General features: G+C 42.9%; 1 protein-coding gene across 7 annotated transcripts in view; it reads left to right on the top strand.

Moving 5' to 3' along the window:
- Nucleotides 1-3,936: 3,936 nt before the first annotated feature.
- The window catches only part of PTPRK (protein tyrosine phosphatase receptor type K), a 588,884-nt gene continuing 578,155 nt past the window's right edge, over nt 3,937-14,665 (top strand). Inside the window, exon 1 of one of the 7 annotated variants that reach the window (XM_075924132.2) lies at nt 3,937-4,552. In XM_075924132.2, coding sequence (XP_075780247.1) covers nt 4,465-4,552 — 88 coding nt within the window. In that variant the 5' untranslated portion in view covers nt 3,937-4,464. Of the gene's footprint in view, nt 4,553-4,958; nt 5,017-14,665 lie in introns of those variants that run through there. The other 6 variants (XM_075924131.2, XM_075924133.2, XM_075924134.2 and 3 more) reach the window with 6 other exon arrangements.

The following is a 14,665-nucleotide window of genomic DNA, read 5'->3' as shown; positions in this document are numbered from 1 at the left end:
TTTGGGCTTTCCTGGGGAAAAAAAGCTTTGTCCACAAAAGCTTATGCCCAAATAAATCTGTTAGGGTATGTCTACACTGAATTCCTCTTTCAAGAGAGGAATGCAAATGCAGCAGAGCAAAATTGCAAATGAAGCGCGGATTTGAATTTCCTGTGCTTCATTTGCATAATGGCATCCGGGCACTTTTTTGAAATACCCTATTTCAAAAGAAAAAACTCAGTCTAGACAGGGTTGTTTTGAAAAAAAACCCCTTCTTTTGAAATAACCCTTAAAGCTAATTTTTTAAGGAGTAAGGGTTATTTCGAAAGAAGGGTTTTTCTAGACTTGAGTTTTTTCTTTCGAAATAGGGAATTTCAAAAAAGCGGCCAGCCGCGATTATGCAAATGAAGCACGGGAAATTCAAATCCGCGCTTCATTTGCAATTTCGCTCTGCTGCATTTGCATTCCTCTCTCGAAAGAGGAATGCAGTGTAGACATACCCTTAATCTTTAATGTACCACAGGACTGCTTGTTGTTTTTATGAAAACCGACTAACAAGACTACCCCTCTGATTCAGTCGCACCCAACAGTGCAATGTAGGGGATTCAATGAGAAATACATAAATAATGGGGAGATCCAGCAGAGTTCTCAAAGCATTAAGCTTTTTCTAGTTTGGGGAGATCTATTTTTCACCTTAGTTGGAGACTGTAATCGTCTGGGATTAAAGATGGTGGGCTCCATGTGTTCTCCCTCTCCAGGGGATTTGGGGGAAAAGTCATCTGTGAGTTTCTCTCTGCTGTTTTAGTTGACCTCAGGCTTACACTTTGCATCTGAGCTCTTAGCTCAGATTTTTTTTAAAGAAGTGCAAGCTGTAATTTAAATATATTATACTTTGCTCTTAATTCACAGCAAAGAGCTGCAAATATTCATGGCTGTAACAATGTGAAAGCAAGAATAACAAATCAGTTCCTATCATACTACTTGCGATCTGAAACCTCATATGTGAATGTAAGTTTTTTAAGTGTGCTTATTTCACATTAAAATAATTCTCTCTGAGCCAACATGGATTTGAGCTCCATAGACTCTGCACATGCCCTGGAGAAGGAAAGACCATGTACTTCATAGTTGCTCTATTCATCACTAGTGACCTCTCCACTCATTTAAGAATCAGAATTATTTCTGAAGAAAGAAGATCCATTCATTGCTCCTTAACCTGAATAATGTTAGCTATAATTAGAAATTTTTGAGTGATAGGAAAGACTGGAAATTACAAGACTCCATCACTGGAAGATGTGAAAACCAGTTCAGATAAATCACTTGTAAATATACTATGGGGCTGTGTCTAGACTGCATCCCTTTTCCGTAAAAGGGATGCAAATTAGACATATCACAATTGCAAATGAAGCGGGGATTTAAATCCCTCCACTTCATTTGCATAAACATGGCTGCCGCTTTTTTCCGGCTCGGAGCTTTGCCGGAAAAAAGTGCCAGTCTAGACGGGGATCTTTCGGAAAATAAAGCCTTTTCCGAAAGATCCCTTATTCCTCTTAAAATAAGGAATAAGGGATCTTTCGGAAAAGGCTTTATTTTCCAAAAGATCCCCGTCTAGACTGGCGCTTTTTTCCGGCAAAGCTCCGAGCCGGAAAAAAGCGGCAGCCATGTTTATGCAAATTAAGCGGGGGATTTAAATCCCCGCTTCATTTGCAATTGCGATGTGTCTAATTTGCATCCCTTTTACAGAAAAGTGATGCAGTCTAGACACAGCCTAGCTGTAGGTACTCAATGGCAGTATATTGGACTATATGATCCAGTTGGGCAAGTAGATCCACAAGAAGGATCCCTGTGCTAGTGTGTCAATATGTGATCTGCCAGTATGAATTCAAGAGTCCATCCACAAGGATCCAGATGCAGGACTGGAGTCGAGAGGACCTAATTAGTCTTTTCCCATATATTTTCAGGGGTAAAATATTTTTGTATTTATACAAAAATTTGAATTGAAGATAATATTAAGATTTATATTAAAGCAACTTACTCAAAATTAGGATTAACAAGTGTCCTTGGTTCTCCTCAAATACAGGAACTGTAGTGGCTGTGTCTAGTCTGGCCAGTTTTTCCGGAAAATCAGCTGCTTTTCCGGAAAAAAATGCCAGCTGTTTACACTGGCTGCTTGAATTTCTGCAAAAGCACTGACTTCCTACTGTAAGAAATCAGTGCTTCTTGCGGAAATACTATTCTGCTCTCATTCAGGCAAAAGTCCCTTTTGCGCAAAGCTTTTGCGCAAAAGGGCCAGTGTAGACAGCTCAGATTTGTTTTCCGCAAAAAAGCCCCGATCACAAAAATGGGGATCGGGGCTTTTTTGCAGAAAAGCGCGTCTAGATTGGCACGGACGCTTTTCTGCAAAAAGTGGTTCTGCAGAAAAGCGTCCGTGCCAATCTAGACGCTCTGTTCCGAAAATGCTTTTAACAGAAAACTTTTCCGTTAAAAGTATTTCCGGAAAATCATGCCAATCTAGACGCAGCCTAATGTGTTCACTTGAAATCAGTAGATAGCCCATTTTTCTGCCACACTTAGAATACCAGTGCAGTTAGATGAGAAGTTAATGTGTCACGCTAACATAACTCTGAATTTCTCTGCTTCTGTCAGTTTAAAGAAAGACTCAGTGTTCTTTGATGTGCAGCATTTGTATTCCATAGAAATACATTTGGATTGGTTTTCAATAACTCCACCCAAATGAAACATTTACCTGGGCACAAGAATCTGATTCCTTTACACAGTAAAAGTCTTTAAAACCAACATCTTTTTTAGACAAAAGTCTTTGTATTGGATTTTCTGGGTTTTTTTTTAAAGCTAATACACAAGTCTTCTCAGGATCAGGGCTAATCATATAAAAGGCCTAGATTTTAAATTACAGCTATATTGGTGTAGGTTAACTGTATTCCAATTCCCTTTCACAAATCCAGGAGTCAGATACAGCAGAAGAAATCTCTGCATTATCTTACACAGGGTCCTGTGAGAATATTTTATTTGATTTTGATTTCCATGAGTTCACACCTGTGTGTGCTTTGTATTCAAATAATGAGAAAATAATCTGATTTCACCCAGTTTTGCTGTGAAACCATGAATTCTGCAGGGTTCAAAAACACCCTATCAATTAGCACAAGTTGGCTGGAAAAGGTTTTGAATCACAACAAACCTTTTGATGAACCTGGGTTGAATTTCGAGCTTGTAATAAAACCCATCTGTTTTCAATGGTTTCAGATTTTTGTTGCAATCGTTTCGTAACATCCCTAATTATAATTTGCTATGCAAAGAGGAAAACACACTCCAGGAACCAAGTTCACAGTTAAAAACGGCGGGGGGGGGGAGAAGTCATCTGGTGTAAATAAACGTGCATGTACCTACTACTTCAGGTATTTTTAAAGAGCCTAATCCTGTTCCCATTCGAGCTAATGGCAAAACTTCCACTTGCACTCAGTGGAGCAGGATCAGGATTTTACTGTACAGCATACATTTGGCTTGGATTTTCCCAATAGTCACATTTGTACCCGGCCAGAGCCACATTAATGTCCAGGAGATAACATGTGGGAGAAAGAATCAGGCCCACCTATATCTGTGGAGACAATTGAGTAAATGGTTTATTACAATGCCAATGCACTTAAATAAGATTTAATAGCATTACAAGCTACGCGAGTTGCCAGAGAGAAAGTATATTTCCGCACACCCTGGCCAACAACTATATATAATAGACTGGCTCCACAATGTGTCCAGTTTGCATCAAGGTGTGCATTGAAATAATACCCTCCTCGCTCCAGTACAGTATTTATATTTTAAAAACGGAGAAACTCGAGCCAACGCAAAACAATAAAAGTGTGGAGTGAGCTAGGATCATTCCGGTCTGCCCCTGCAGGGGCGAGTTTGTAATCCTGCCTCTTTCCCCCTTTGTTCCCCTGGTTGGAGAAGAGAACACACCGCGGTAGCCCGAGACAGGAGCGTTCCCCATCGCTCGCTCTCCTGCGAAAACTGCTCACGTTGCCGGGGAGAGGAGGCTGCTACACACGAGAGGCCGGGCCCCAGCGGCTCCAGCAGCAGCTGGTGTGCCCGCGGCCACCCGCCAGGCTGCATGCCCGCGTCTCTGCAGCAGGAGGCGCTGACGGGCCCCGCTCTGGCGGCGTCTGGGCTCCGGGCCGGAGTCCCACATTCCCCCTGCCCAGCGCTGGGAACCGGCGGGTTTGACGTGCTCGCGCGGCTCCTCCCTCCACTGTCGCCGAGCGGCAGCAAAGTAACTCTGGAGTTACGGGCAGCAGCAGCCGCCGCCGAGCGTGGAAGCGCCGGGCTGGGGCTGCCCTCGGGGTGGGTCGGGGGCGGGTCCGCGGGCCGCGGAGGAGGAGGCAGTGGCGGCTGCAGCGGGGTGGGGGGTTGCAGGCGAGCCCTGCCCGCGGACCGGGGCCAGCCCGCTTATCTTCCCCAAACTTCTGCAAACTCGCCATGGAGCCCGGAGCCGCCGCCTGGCTGCCGCTCTTCGCCCTGCTGGCCGGTCCCTCGCCGGCCCTGCTCGGAGCTCAGTTCGCCGCAGGTAAGTGCCCGGGGCGAAGAGCCCGCGCTGGCCGCTGCTGCCCACCAGGTGCAGAGGCGGCGGCCACGGGCGCACTGTTGCGCTTGGTGGGGACGGGGGACGGTTCCGGCCCGGGCCGATTCCCAAGGGGCTGGCGCTCAGGTAAGGAGCGTCCAGCCCCGGGCAGAGCCGCAAGCAGCTCGCCAGGCTGCGGCGCCCCGCAGGGGGCTTTGTCTCGGGGTTCTCCCGCCGGAGCTCGCAGGGACTGGGCGTTACAGCCCGGCTCGCCTCCAGCTCCCTTTCTCCTCGGGGGGCTGAGCTCCGCGCCGCTGCAGTGGGACAGAGCAGGGTTGGTTGGGGGGGGGGGGGGTCTGTGTCCGAGGGGCTCTCAGCGGCCTGCGCCTCATTGCTGCGGGGCTTGGCGAGCGAGGTGGACATTTAAATGTCTCGGAAACTCGCTGTCTTCTCCCTCGCCAGTTTCCCAGGTAGCGTTCGTGTCGGAGCTGTTGGTGCTCCCATTGTTCGGGTAACTTTCTTCTCCTGCCCCATGTGCTCGGTGCACTGGTGTGTGGTCAGGGCTTATTTCCGTGCGGGCTCCTTCTCTGCACACGGGAGAAGGGGGGGTCTGGGACATAAAAGCAAATCAGCCCCAAGTTTCCTGCGGTGGGGCTGGCCTCGCGATCGCCTCTCGGCCGAAGGGTGATCACGAAGGGGTGGAAAAACCCAGCTGGAAATTTGGCACGCGAAGAGAGTGGCGGCGGGGATTTGATTGAGTTGTAACAATCCCAGTTTTAATATAGACTTCACCCTTGCCCCCACCTTATTTTCCCAGGCGAGGGAGGGGGCTGCCAAACACATCGAGCCGTCGCTGTTTGATTTTTCTAAGCAAACAAGCTGCACCCCGAATTAGGCTGGTTTTTTTTCTTTCCGCCTTGCACTTGGGGTCGCCTCTAGCAGGACAATTTTTTGAAGCGCTGCTGATTTGTGTTGGCTGCTTCTCTCGGCGGTGTGGCAGTCTTCACAGTTTACCTGGTAAATAACAGTCAGGGCCGCGTACTCGCTCGGTTGCCGGACTAAGAACTTTCCTGGCCAACCTCACATCTACCTCCACGAGTAACCCCTCGTTGCTGTTGCAGAAGGCTAGAGAGGTAGTCAGAAGGGCGAATCCATGGAAGACTTTATATTTCAGACTAATGTATAGATTTTTGCTAAAACAACGAGGAGACCTGTGGCAACTTAAAAGACTAACGTTTATTTGGGTATAAACTTTCTTGGGTCAAAACAACTTTGTGAGCTTCATGGAGTGGAAATGACAGAGGAGTGTGTGTGTGTTTGTTTTTCGCTGTTCTTAGACTACCCTGGTACAAGTTTATAGCAGTGAAAATGTGGGAATTTCCCAGATTATAAAAAACAGAGCAAGACCAGAAAGGTGGTTCAGGTGAGGGACTCCAGCCAGGGATCTGTAACCGTTTCCAATGGCTCAAAAGTGAGAGAGGCTAATATTCAGATGGCAACACATGCACTATGTGAGGTTCAGTCATGGAAAGATGATGAAATACAACATACAAGGCTCTGATCATGTTAGACAAGATAGTATTTTTAATTTGAGTTTGTCTGTAGTAAACATGCTGCATCTCTACTGTAGAATTGAAATCACATTTTGGGCTGGCTCTTTAATGTGAAGCATTACATATAAGAATAGTACAGAAGACACTTGTTTTCTCTTTCCTTATCCCCTGCCCTCGGTTGCATGAGTTTGAATAGACGTTTGAGTCCCATCTATTGGGACCTTAGTTTGTTGATTGAAAATTTGATTTGGAACATTGCTATGACTGAAGGTATATGTATTTGTGAGAATTTGAAATATTGTTGTCATTACAGCTGAAGTGTAAAATTTTAATTGTAATAGAAAGGTGTTATTCTGTTCCCCTGAATACATTTCTTTCTCTTGATTAGAAGATTTGAATCTTGTAATTCTCTCTTAATTAAGAAAAAGGTGAAGATAGAAGTTGTGCTATTATTTGCTGCTTATGTGTCCTATGTGACTGACTTGGAAGTGTATAATTTCATATCTGCTTATAGAAATTGTAAGCAAAGGTAAACATTGATGTTTAGCATCATGAAGGTCTTCACTGGGGAACAGGAAAGAAGAGTACTAAATGCGCAGCACTAGTTTTCCTCATAGTTGATATTACAGGACTTTCTAAAATTTTATGCTAAGGCAGAATATAGCTTCATGTATGCATCATATTATAGACCGATTTGGCTATGGCAATATGAAATAACACTATGGCAATATGAAATAACACTGACTTGACAACCTCATATCAATGTACCATATAGATTTCTACTTATACAGCCTTGTAAAAACAAGGGTCTTGATTTACATAGACGTGTGGTCACTTGTGTTTTCTAGGTTTTCATGAGATGTTGTGTCTGAGATTGTCATGGAACCCTATTGATATTTAATGGAGACAATAAAAAGTTATGTCAATATCTTAGGATTTATAGAGAGAAGAAGAGAATGTAGGATTTTGACTAAGTTAAGTCTGTCTGACTTAATCACATTTGTGGAAATACGTGATTAATTTATTTCATACTGAGTGTATCATTAGCTGATGCCTTCAGTTTCTAGTGCAAAGTATCAGATGTGCTGATATATTGTACTGATCAGAGCTCCATCATTTAGAAGAACACTCCGACTCTTAAAGGTTAGAAGAAAAACAGCTGCAAAATATGGATGTTTAAGATTCTATGGTTATACATCATAATTTAGACACTTGGGACTGAAAAGACTTGTTAAAACACCTTGTCCATCCACCTTTCCTTGTAGAGTTGTTTGCTACTGTGTGTTTCCTGATCTTTAGTCTAGCTTTGAGTTTCCCAGATTTACTAAACCTCTACATACCTATTCTTTCCCTATCACATGCCAGCCCCCAAAGCCCTTTAATTATTTTTGTTCTCTGAATTCCTTTCAGTTTACAATCTTTCTAGTATCAGAGGGTTCAAAAGTAAACACAAGATGAGTGTACCCCTCCTACAGAAAGGAACTAGCTCTCTAGTCCACAGCGAAATACCCCTGTGCATGTAGCCAAAGGCACATCCACTTTGCTGCCTACTAGCACCTTGAGGTTTTTAGCAGCAATACTGCTTTCTGACTATAGTCCTTAAACTGACTACTGCTCCCCTTCCCATGTATTAGCCTGCTGTTTTCCAAGTTAAAACTCATTCTAATTTCACTCCAGTTTCCTTTATGTTTGTATTCATACTCTCCAGTTCATAAGAATTTAAAACAGTGGTACTATTCATCATAACTTCTCTGGTCATTAATAAAGATGTTGACTTAATTTGGGTCTGCTAGCAATATCAGCAGCACCCCACTGACACCTCTACAATGTATAAGCTGAAATGTTTCATGAGCCTTCACATAGTTTTCAATCTATGAATAATGGCCAGATCGAAGACAGTTTAAGTTAATATTCAGTTTGGATTGTGTGATGTGTTGTATTACAGGACAGGCCAAACTGTGACCCACAATCTTGTTAAAAGCATCCCTCCTTCAAATGGGTTTTCTGATGCCTGCACTCCAACCTTATGTATTCTATGAAAGCACATAGGAAGGAAATGAGGTGGAGCACATTAAAGAGAAATTTAGGAAAAATGAGAACAGCTATGAAAAAAAGAGGAAGATGGATTTTGAAAGGCAATAGCCACAGATGGAAATTTTCTCTGGCGTGTAATCCTCAGCCTCATCATACATAGATGACATGGTAGGTGTCTAATTTTGTTCTTTGCAAGAGTGCAGTCAGGTTTTTTTAACATTCTGTGGACCTTAGTGTGTTGTTTCTTTAAGTAGCTGCTTCTTTCTATACTACTTATTTTTTTTTAAGATGTAATGGGACGTGGCCCGTCATCTTGGTATGTGGCTGTCACATTCTGGGCTAAAACATTGTGGCAGTGCCTGAAGTTCACAGAAGTTTAGCTACTTCATATACAGCACTTTCTTTATTCTATGATTTCTAGAGTTTAATAAGGAACTGATCGATTTTTAAATTTGTTTACTCTAAATGCCACTTAATGTGATTATAATAGCAGTTTTAAAATATAATTTTATTTTATGTTTACTACAAGATATTAAGCTAAAATTCCGAGATCAACTTCCTCAAAGGAAGAACCTTACTGTCCTCAAAATCTGGTATTATAGAGCAGCACAAATGTTATTTCTTTTATAAGGAATCTGTAATCTAAGAGCTACCCTTGATATAGGGAAACAAACTAAAATCTTTAGCCACTTACACAAAATATTAACAATTTTATTTTATTTATCTGATTGTGTGAAAGGTTTAGGTAGTTACTAAAATATTTTTTAAAATATAAGATTAGGAATTAAAAAGGTTTTTGAAACTGAGTGAGCTCTCTATTAAAACAGCTAAAGTCTGGCTGGTATTTTCTCACTGTTCAAATTTGTGTGTAATATACACTCATGCACAGTCTGTGTATAACATATTAAAGAAGGTTAAATACTTAAAAAAATATTTAAAACCCTGACAGACTGCTTAGGTGGTGATGGATGAAGCCATTTTGTTGTAGAATACATTTCTCCCTTGTATGTTAGTATCTCTTGTATGTGGGCTTATTAATTCAAGGCTCCAGTCTTGCATAAATATTTGTGGTAGTGGGGCTGAAACTCTTAAAATTGTGAGATGTGGATTAAGTTCCAGAGTGCAATTTGTATTAGCCAGACATTCATGATACTGCATAGTTCGCATTTGGTCATATGAACTGGTAGATAGGCATAAAATGAGTCATATGACATTAAAAAAGAATTTTGGCTGTAAACCTAATTCTTGCACTTTGTACACCTTGTTTGGTGATGTGCAGGGGGCAGAGAACTACTTTCTGTCTGCACATTCAGACAAGTTTGTGTATAACTTTGAAGAACTATGAAAATGCTGTTGAAATTATAACAAAGATTAAGCAATTGATACAAATTCCTGAGAATAAAATATGTCACATTTAGGATTGCCAATTTTGGTTGGACGTATTCCTGAAGGTTCTATCACATGATACAGTCTTAATTCTTGGAGATTCCAAGACGGTTCTGGAGGGTTGGCAACCCTAGTTGCAATGTTTCCTGAAATAATAGGCTATTTATGTTTGCACAGCAGCAATATTTTGTTAGAGACCAAAGTTTACAGTTTTAGTTAAACAATACCAATCTCCCCTAGTGTAGGCTGCTTGTTGAATAATGATTTAATCTTTCCTTTATATGGGTGCTAAGCAGTTCAGTAGACTTTTAAGTAATTTTTTTTTGAATTGTGGAGGGTGAGGTCATAGTTGACCATTGTGAGGGTTGTTGATACAGTTAAGGAGCTCCATTTACTTTGTTTAGCATTTGGCAGGTAGTTATGCAAGTCAGTTGCTTTTGTTTGTTCAGGGTGGGGGATGGGGTGAGGGTGGGAAATCTATGCACAAGTTTAGGGCACTGTCACTATGGATCAGTTTGTATCTGAGGGAACAATGCTCATTTTCTTTTGTTTTTGTTTGTTTGTTTTTTGCCTTTTGTTCTTGAAATTTATTTCCTCAAACTCTAGGTGTATTTTTTTTCTTAGTAAAACTCTAAGTGTGTTTGATCCATTTGCTCCACTGTATCTGTTTTCACAGCCAAATCCCTGCCGGTGAGTCAAGATTTTTGTCTTACTTTCAACAATTTATCAGCAGTTTTAAAATATTGAATAGATTCATAGGTACTGGCTGACAGACAAATCAAAACAAGACAATTCAGTTAAGAACTGCCCGTCTCCCATCTGGTAGCAGTATGCAGAGCTGAGAACACATTGAAGTTATGGACAGCACCCCTTAGCTCCCAGTATTTAATTGCAACCTCAGGTGATCCAAGTTGTGTAATTCTGGCTCTGGCCCATTTTCAGGATTGGGGACATTAGACTACACATTAAAGGTAAAATCCCTGTATTTTATGCATGAGATTCCTCATTTTTAGTAACTTCTGTCCCAAATGTAAAAGTTCTTTTAGAGCAAGCCTTAGTTAATTGACTGTTGTGTTTTACAGCAAAACAAAGGAAACTTTCCAGAATACGTGAGAAACTATGTCCATCAAAACAAAGGGGGAAAAAAAATCAAAATTTTTATAAAACTAAAAAATTATTCATAAAAACTTAAATTTTATATTGTTTTCTTGGCACACATTAATTTTTATACTTAAACATTGTTTTAAATCATTATCTGAGAAAGACAGGATACATTGATTTACAGCTGTTCTATATGCCTTGAGAGAGGGTTTTGTAATAGAGTTGGTTGAGAGTACACTATGGCAGTGCCAGTTGACGTAGCCATAACAGGATTTTGTCAGGAAGTATTTGAGTGACACATTTATGGCATGATTATAGTATGGAATTGAGATCTGAGTTTGCTATCATGTAAATTTGCTGCAGGACTGAGACTTTTAAAGACATGAATTTGTAAGCATCATACAATTATGTAGATTAATTGAAAAATGCAATATTTCTCACTCTCCCAACTATCACTTAGATGGGTACTTAAGAATTTTGAATTAGGCCTATGCTTTAAAGCCATATTTTCTTTCTTCTGTAATTAAATGGTGGCATGTTCACATTATTTTTACTGTACATTGAATACCATATTTATACTGACTGGTTGAGTTGTATGCGTTGCGTATACACATACACTTCCTTACTGTAATAACAAAGCAAAACCATACTGCTGGCTTTGAAGATAACTAACTGGCAGAGTAAAATACCATGACAAAACAAATTAGATTCTAATTAAAATAAGTTCTAAGAGCTTCTGATAAATTATATCCTTTGTGGAGTGGAAACACTTAATTTTATAAATGTTGTAGGTTTTAATTATGATTAGTGCTAAGTAGCATTTCCACACATTCATTTTTCTATAGTTTTTGTAGCTTGACTTAAAATACCTATTGACTTTAGGTGCTTATGTCATCCTAAAGGTATGTCTACACAAACCTGAGAGTTTGCTATCATGCTAAAATGATCATGTGGCCACAGCAACTTGAGTTAGTCAGTTTAGCAGAAATCTGAATGACCCCCTGTGGGTAAGTACTCTTGTGGCTAGCCCAGGGGTCTACAAATCTAGGCACACTACTTCAGAAAGGTTAATCTTCTTGCCCTGGGCTGCGCTGCTCTCCCAGGAGCGGGGGAGGAGCTCTCTTGGGTGCTCCACTTGATTACCTGCGCTGGGCTCTGCTCTGGCTTTTTCTGTGGGGAGGGGAAGAGCAGTGTGTGTGCGGTTCCCTGGAAGCTGGATGAGGCGCAGAGCCTTGGGGCTCCTCCCTAGCCGCAGGAAGGCAGCACTGGCTCCCATATTGCAGGTGGTGTGATGCTGGATCACTAGCACAGGCTGGGGTCAGGGTGGCTTGGGAGGGGGGCTGTTAGGTGACCCTGAGGTGTTCATCCCTGTTGGGAGCCGGGTCCTGTAGGGGTCCGGCTCGTGGTGCCCTTGTCTTCCTGCCAGAGACCCAGATGCCCGGGGCCAATGTGGTTTTGGGGCAGAGGAACCCCCCCACACGTTTCCCTCTCCCCTCAGTTGCCCCTGCTGCCGCCCGTCGGAGCTGCAGCTGGGCAGTGCTCACCCTGTAGTGCAGTGGTTCTCAAACTTTTTGGTCCGGGAACCACCTGGCTCAATGCAAACCTTTCCGTGGACCACCAGTTGCTAATGGAAACTGACCATTCGTTACATATTTCGCCTGAGCCATTTTGCTAGTGCTGCAGCAAGGGAGAATGGTTTAATTTAAATTATTAAACAGATGAAGTGTTTTAACTTTCTCATGTTAGTTTCAGACTTCATTTTAAATAAATTAATATATTAATTTATGTCTAATACAAACGGTTTCAATGTTTTCTTTATTTATGGCAGGGGTGGGGAACTGTCAGTTGGGGATCACACAAGTGAGAAGCAAAAAAAGACTTCTTCAAAACCCTCTGAGCCTGACCCCATCATACCTCATTCTCCAGTTCCCCCATTACATCCTCATCCCAGCACCTGGCCCGCCATTCCCCACCCCTCTCTCAGGGGGAGGGGAGGGCTGTCCTGGATCTGTGTGGGGTCCCTGTGCCACCTGGTGGAAGTGGTGCAAGGAGCCGGGACGGCTCTCATGGGCATCAGAAGTAGACTCCCCCACTCAATTACTTCCTTCTCACCCAGCCCCGCCCCCCTCACTGCCTCATCACCGCCTAGCCCTTGACACTCCAAATCCCCCCTGCCCGTCTTGCACGGTGGCGGCTGCTTGGGGACGGTCCCGACCAGGCCCCAGGGTCAGGGCAGCCTGTTCCCTCCCCCTCACCTGTGAGTCCTCACATGCCGGCAGGGTTGGGGTGGGCGGTGCAGCAGCAACATGCATGCGGGGGTGAGACCTCAATCCTGCATCTCTGGGGTTCCTGTGCTGCCTGGTGGAAGAGTGCAGGGAGCTGGGGTGGCTCTCGGGCACCAGGGGTGGACTCCCTCACCTTACTGCTTCCTTCTCCCTCAGTTTCCCTGCATGCTGGCAGGGATGGGTAGGTGGAGCAGCAGCAGCACACATGTAGGGATGGGGCCTCAACCTGGGAATAGGGAGCCCGTCCTGGCTCTGCACGGGGTTCCTGTGCTGCCTGGTGGAGATGTGTAGGGAGCTGGGGTGGCTCTTGGAGAAACCAGGAATGGGTGCGAGTCGGGGCTTTCTTCACATATACCACCCCCCATGTGCCGGAAAGCCTTGCAGCTGCGTGGGCTCTGGAGAGGGGGGCTGAGTTTCCGACACAGATTCTGTGTACCACCGAAAATTGGCTCATGTGCCACTTATGATCTGTGTGCCATATGTTGCTGACCCCTGGGCTAGCCCACGCTGCCATCTATGAATCACATTGCTGTTTTTAGCACATTGGCTCAAGCAGAGCTAGCGCCTGTCTACCTGCACTAGGGAGCAAACTCCTAGTTACTAGTAGATATACCTTAACATTGATAAGCACTGGTGCCTTAATACTTGAATGTTTCACTTGGGGGTTCCAGATATCCCATCAAGAATAGCAAGTGAAAATTATAAAAACCCATCATTTTCATCTTGTATCTCTTGCTGGTGGTAGAACAACTGTTCCACTTAAAACAGCTTGTCATTTGGCATCTTTCGGGCTTTGCCTGGTGGTTGGGGGATTAAAATCACATCAGGCGACTAGCTATAGCTCTGCAGTTCTTGATACCGTCTCTGTGACTATAAATGTGGGAGAGCACAGCTGAATTTCTTTCATAATTTTCTTTCTTATATACAGCAATGCAGGGGTAAGTGTTTTTGATTTTTGGTAGTGAGATGGCAGTCAATACTTAGTAGAAGGACAGGGCATCAGAACCAAGTAATGTGAAGTGCAGAAGTCAATTTTATATTTTGTACATTTGCTAACCTCTGATTTCCCTATGAAAGCATTATATCTGTATTTTCTTTATTTTCCTTCCTGTGGAGGAGGGCTTTTTCAGAGTGGCATTTTGAGAGATGAATATTACCTTGTTATAAATGACCTGCAAATAAATATATATAATAGGGTTCTTTATCTTTACTGCTGTAGAGGGGGAAAAAAAAAAGACCAGAAAGATGTTGGTCTGTTTGTTCCCTTCTGCTTGGGTTTTGTTTTTTTGTTTTTAATCTTTAGAAATACAAGGAATGTCAACTTTGATCTTCCCACGTTTTGCTGGAGGTACTTCTAAAGGCCCTTGGAAGATAAATATTGTTAATTCTTGCACTTTAAGTGAAGGGAAAAGGCATTGAGTCATACACATCCTTTCTCTGAACTGTAATTCACTGAAGTTAAGTAGATTTTAAATGGCAAAGAAATAACAATAAAAATAATTAATCAACAGTTAAGGTTGCTTGGTGATAGTTTCTGTCTTTCCAGGACATGAAGTACAGCAAAACTCAAATTTATGAAGTCCAGGAAATACAGAATTAAAGAACATGTCCTTGTAATGTTATCTCGCCCCTCACCCCCCCCCCCCCATCCCAAAGCAGGCAATAAGCTCTAAAAACTACTTGCATCTTCATTCGGGGGTATACTGTTGCTTTATTGAATGGTAAAGGCAGTAAGTGGAACAGGTAGCTAGATATTTGTT

The sequence above is a fragment of the Pelodiscus sinensis genome, chromosome 3, assembly GCF_052426305.1.
Source record: "Pelodiscus sinensis isolate ZL-2025 chromosome 3, ASM5242630v1, whole genome shotgun sequence".
Classification (NCBI taxonomy): Eukaryota; Metazoa; Chordata; order Testudines; family Trionychidae; genus Pelodiscus; species Pelodiscus sinensis.
This window is presented reverse-complemented; position numbering and strand designations above follow the sequence as displayed.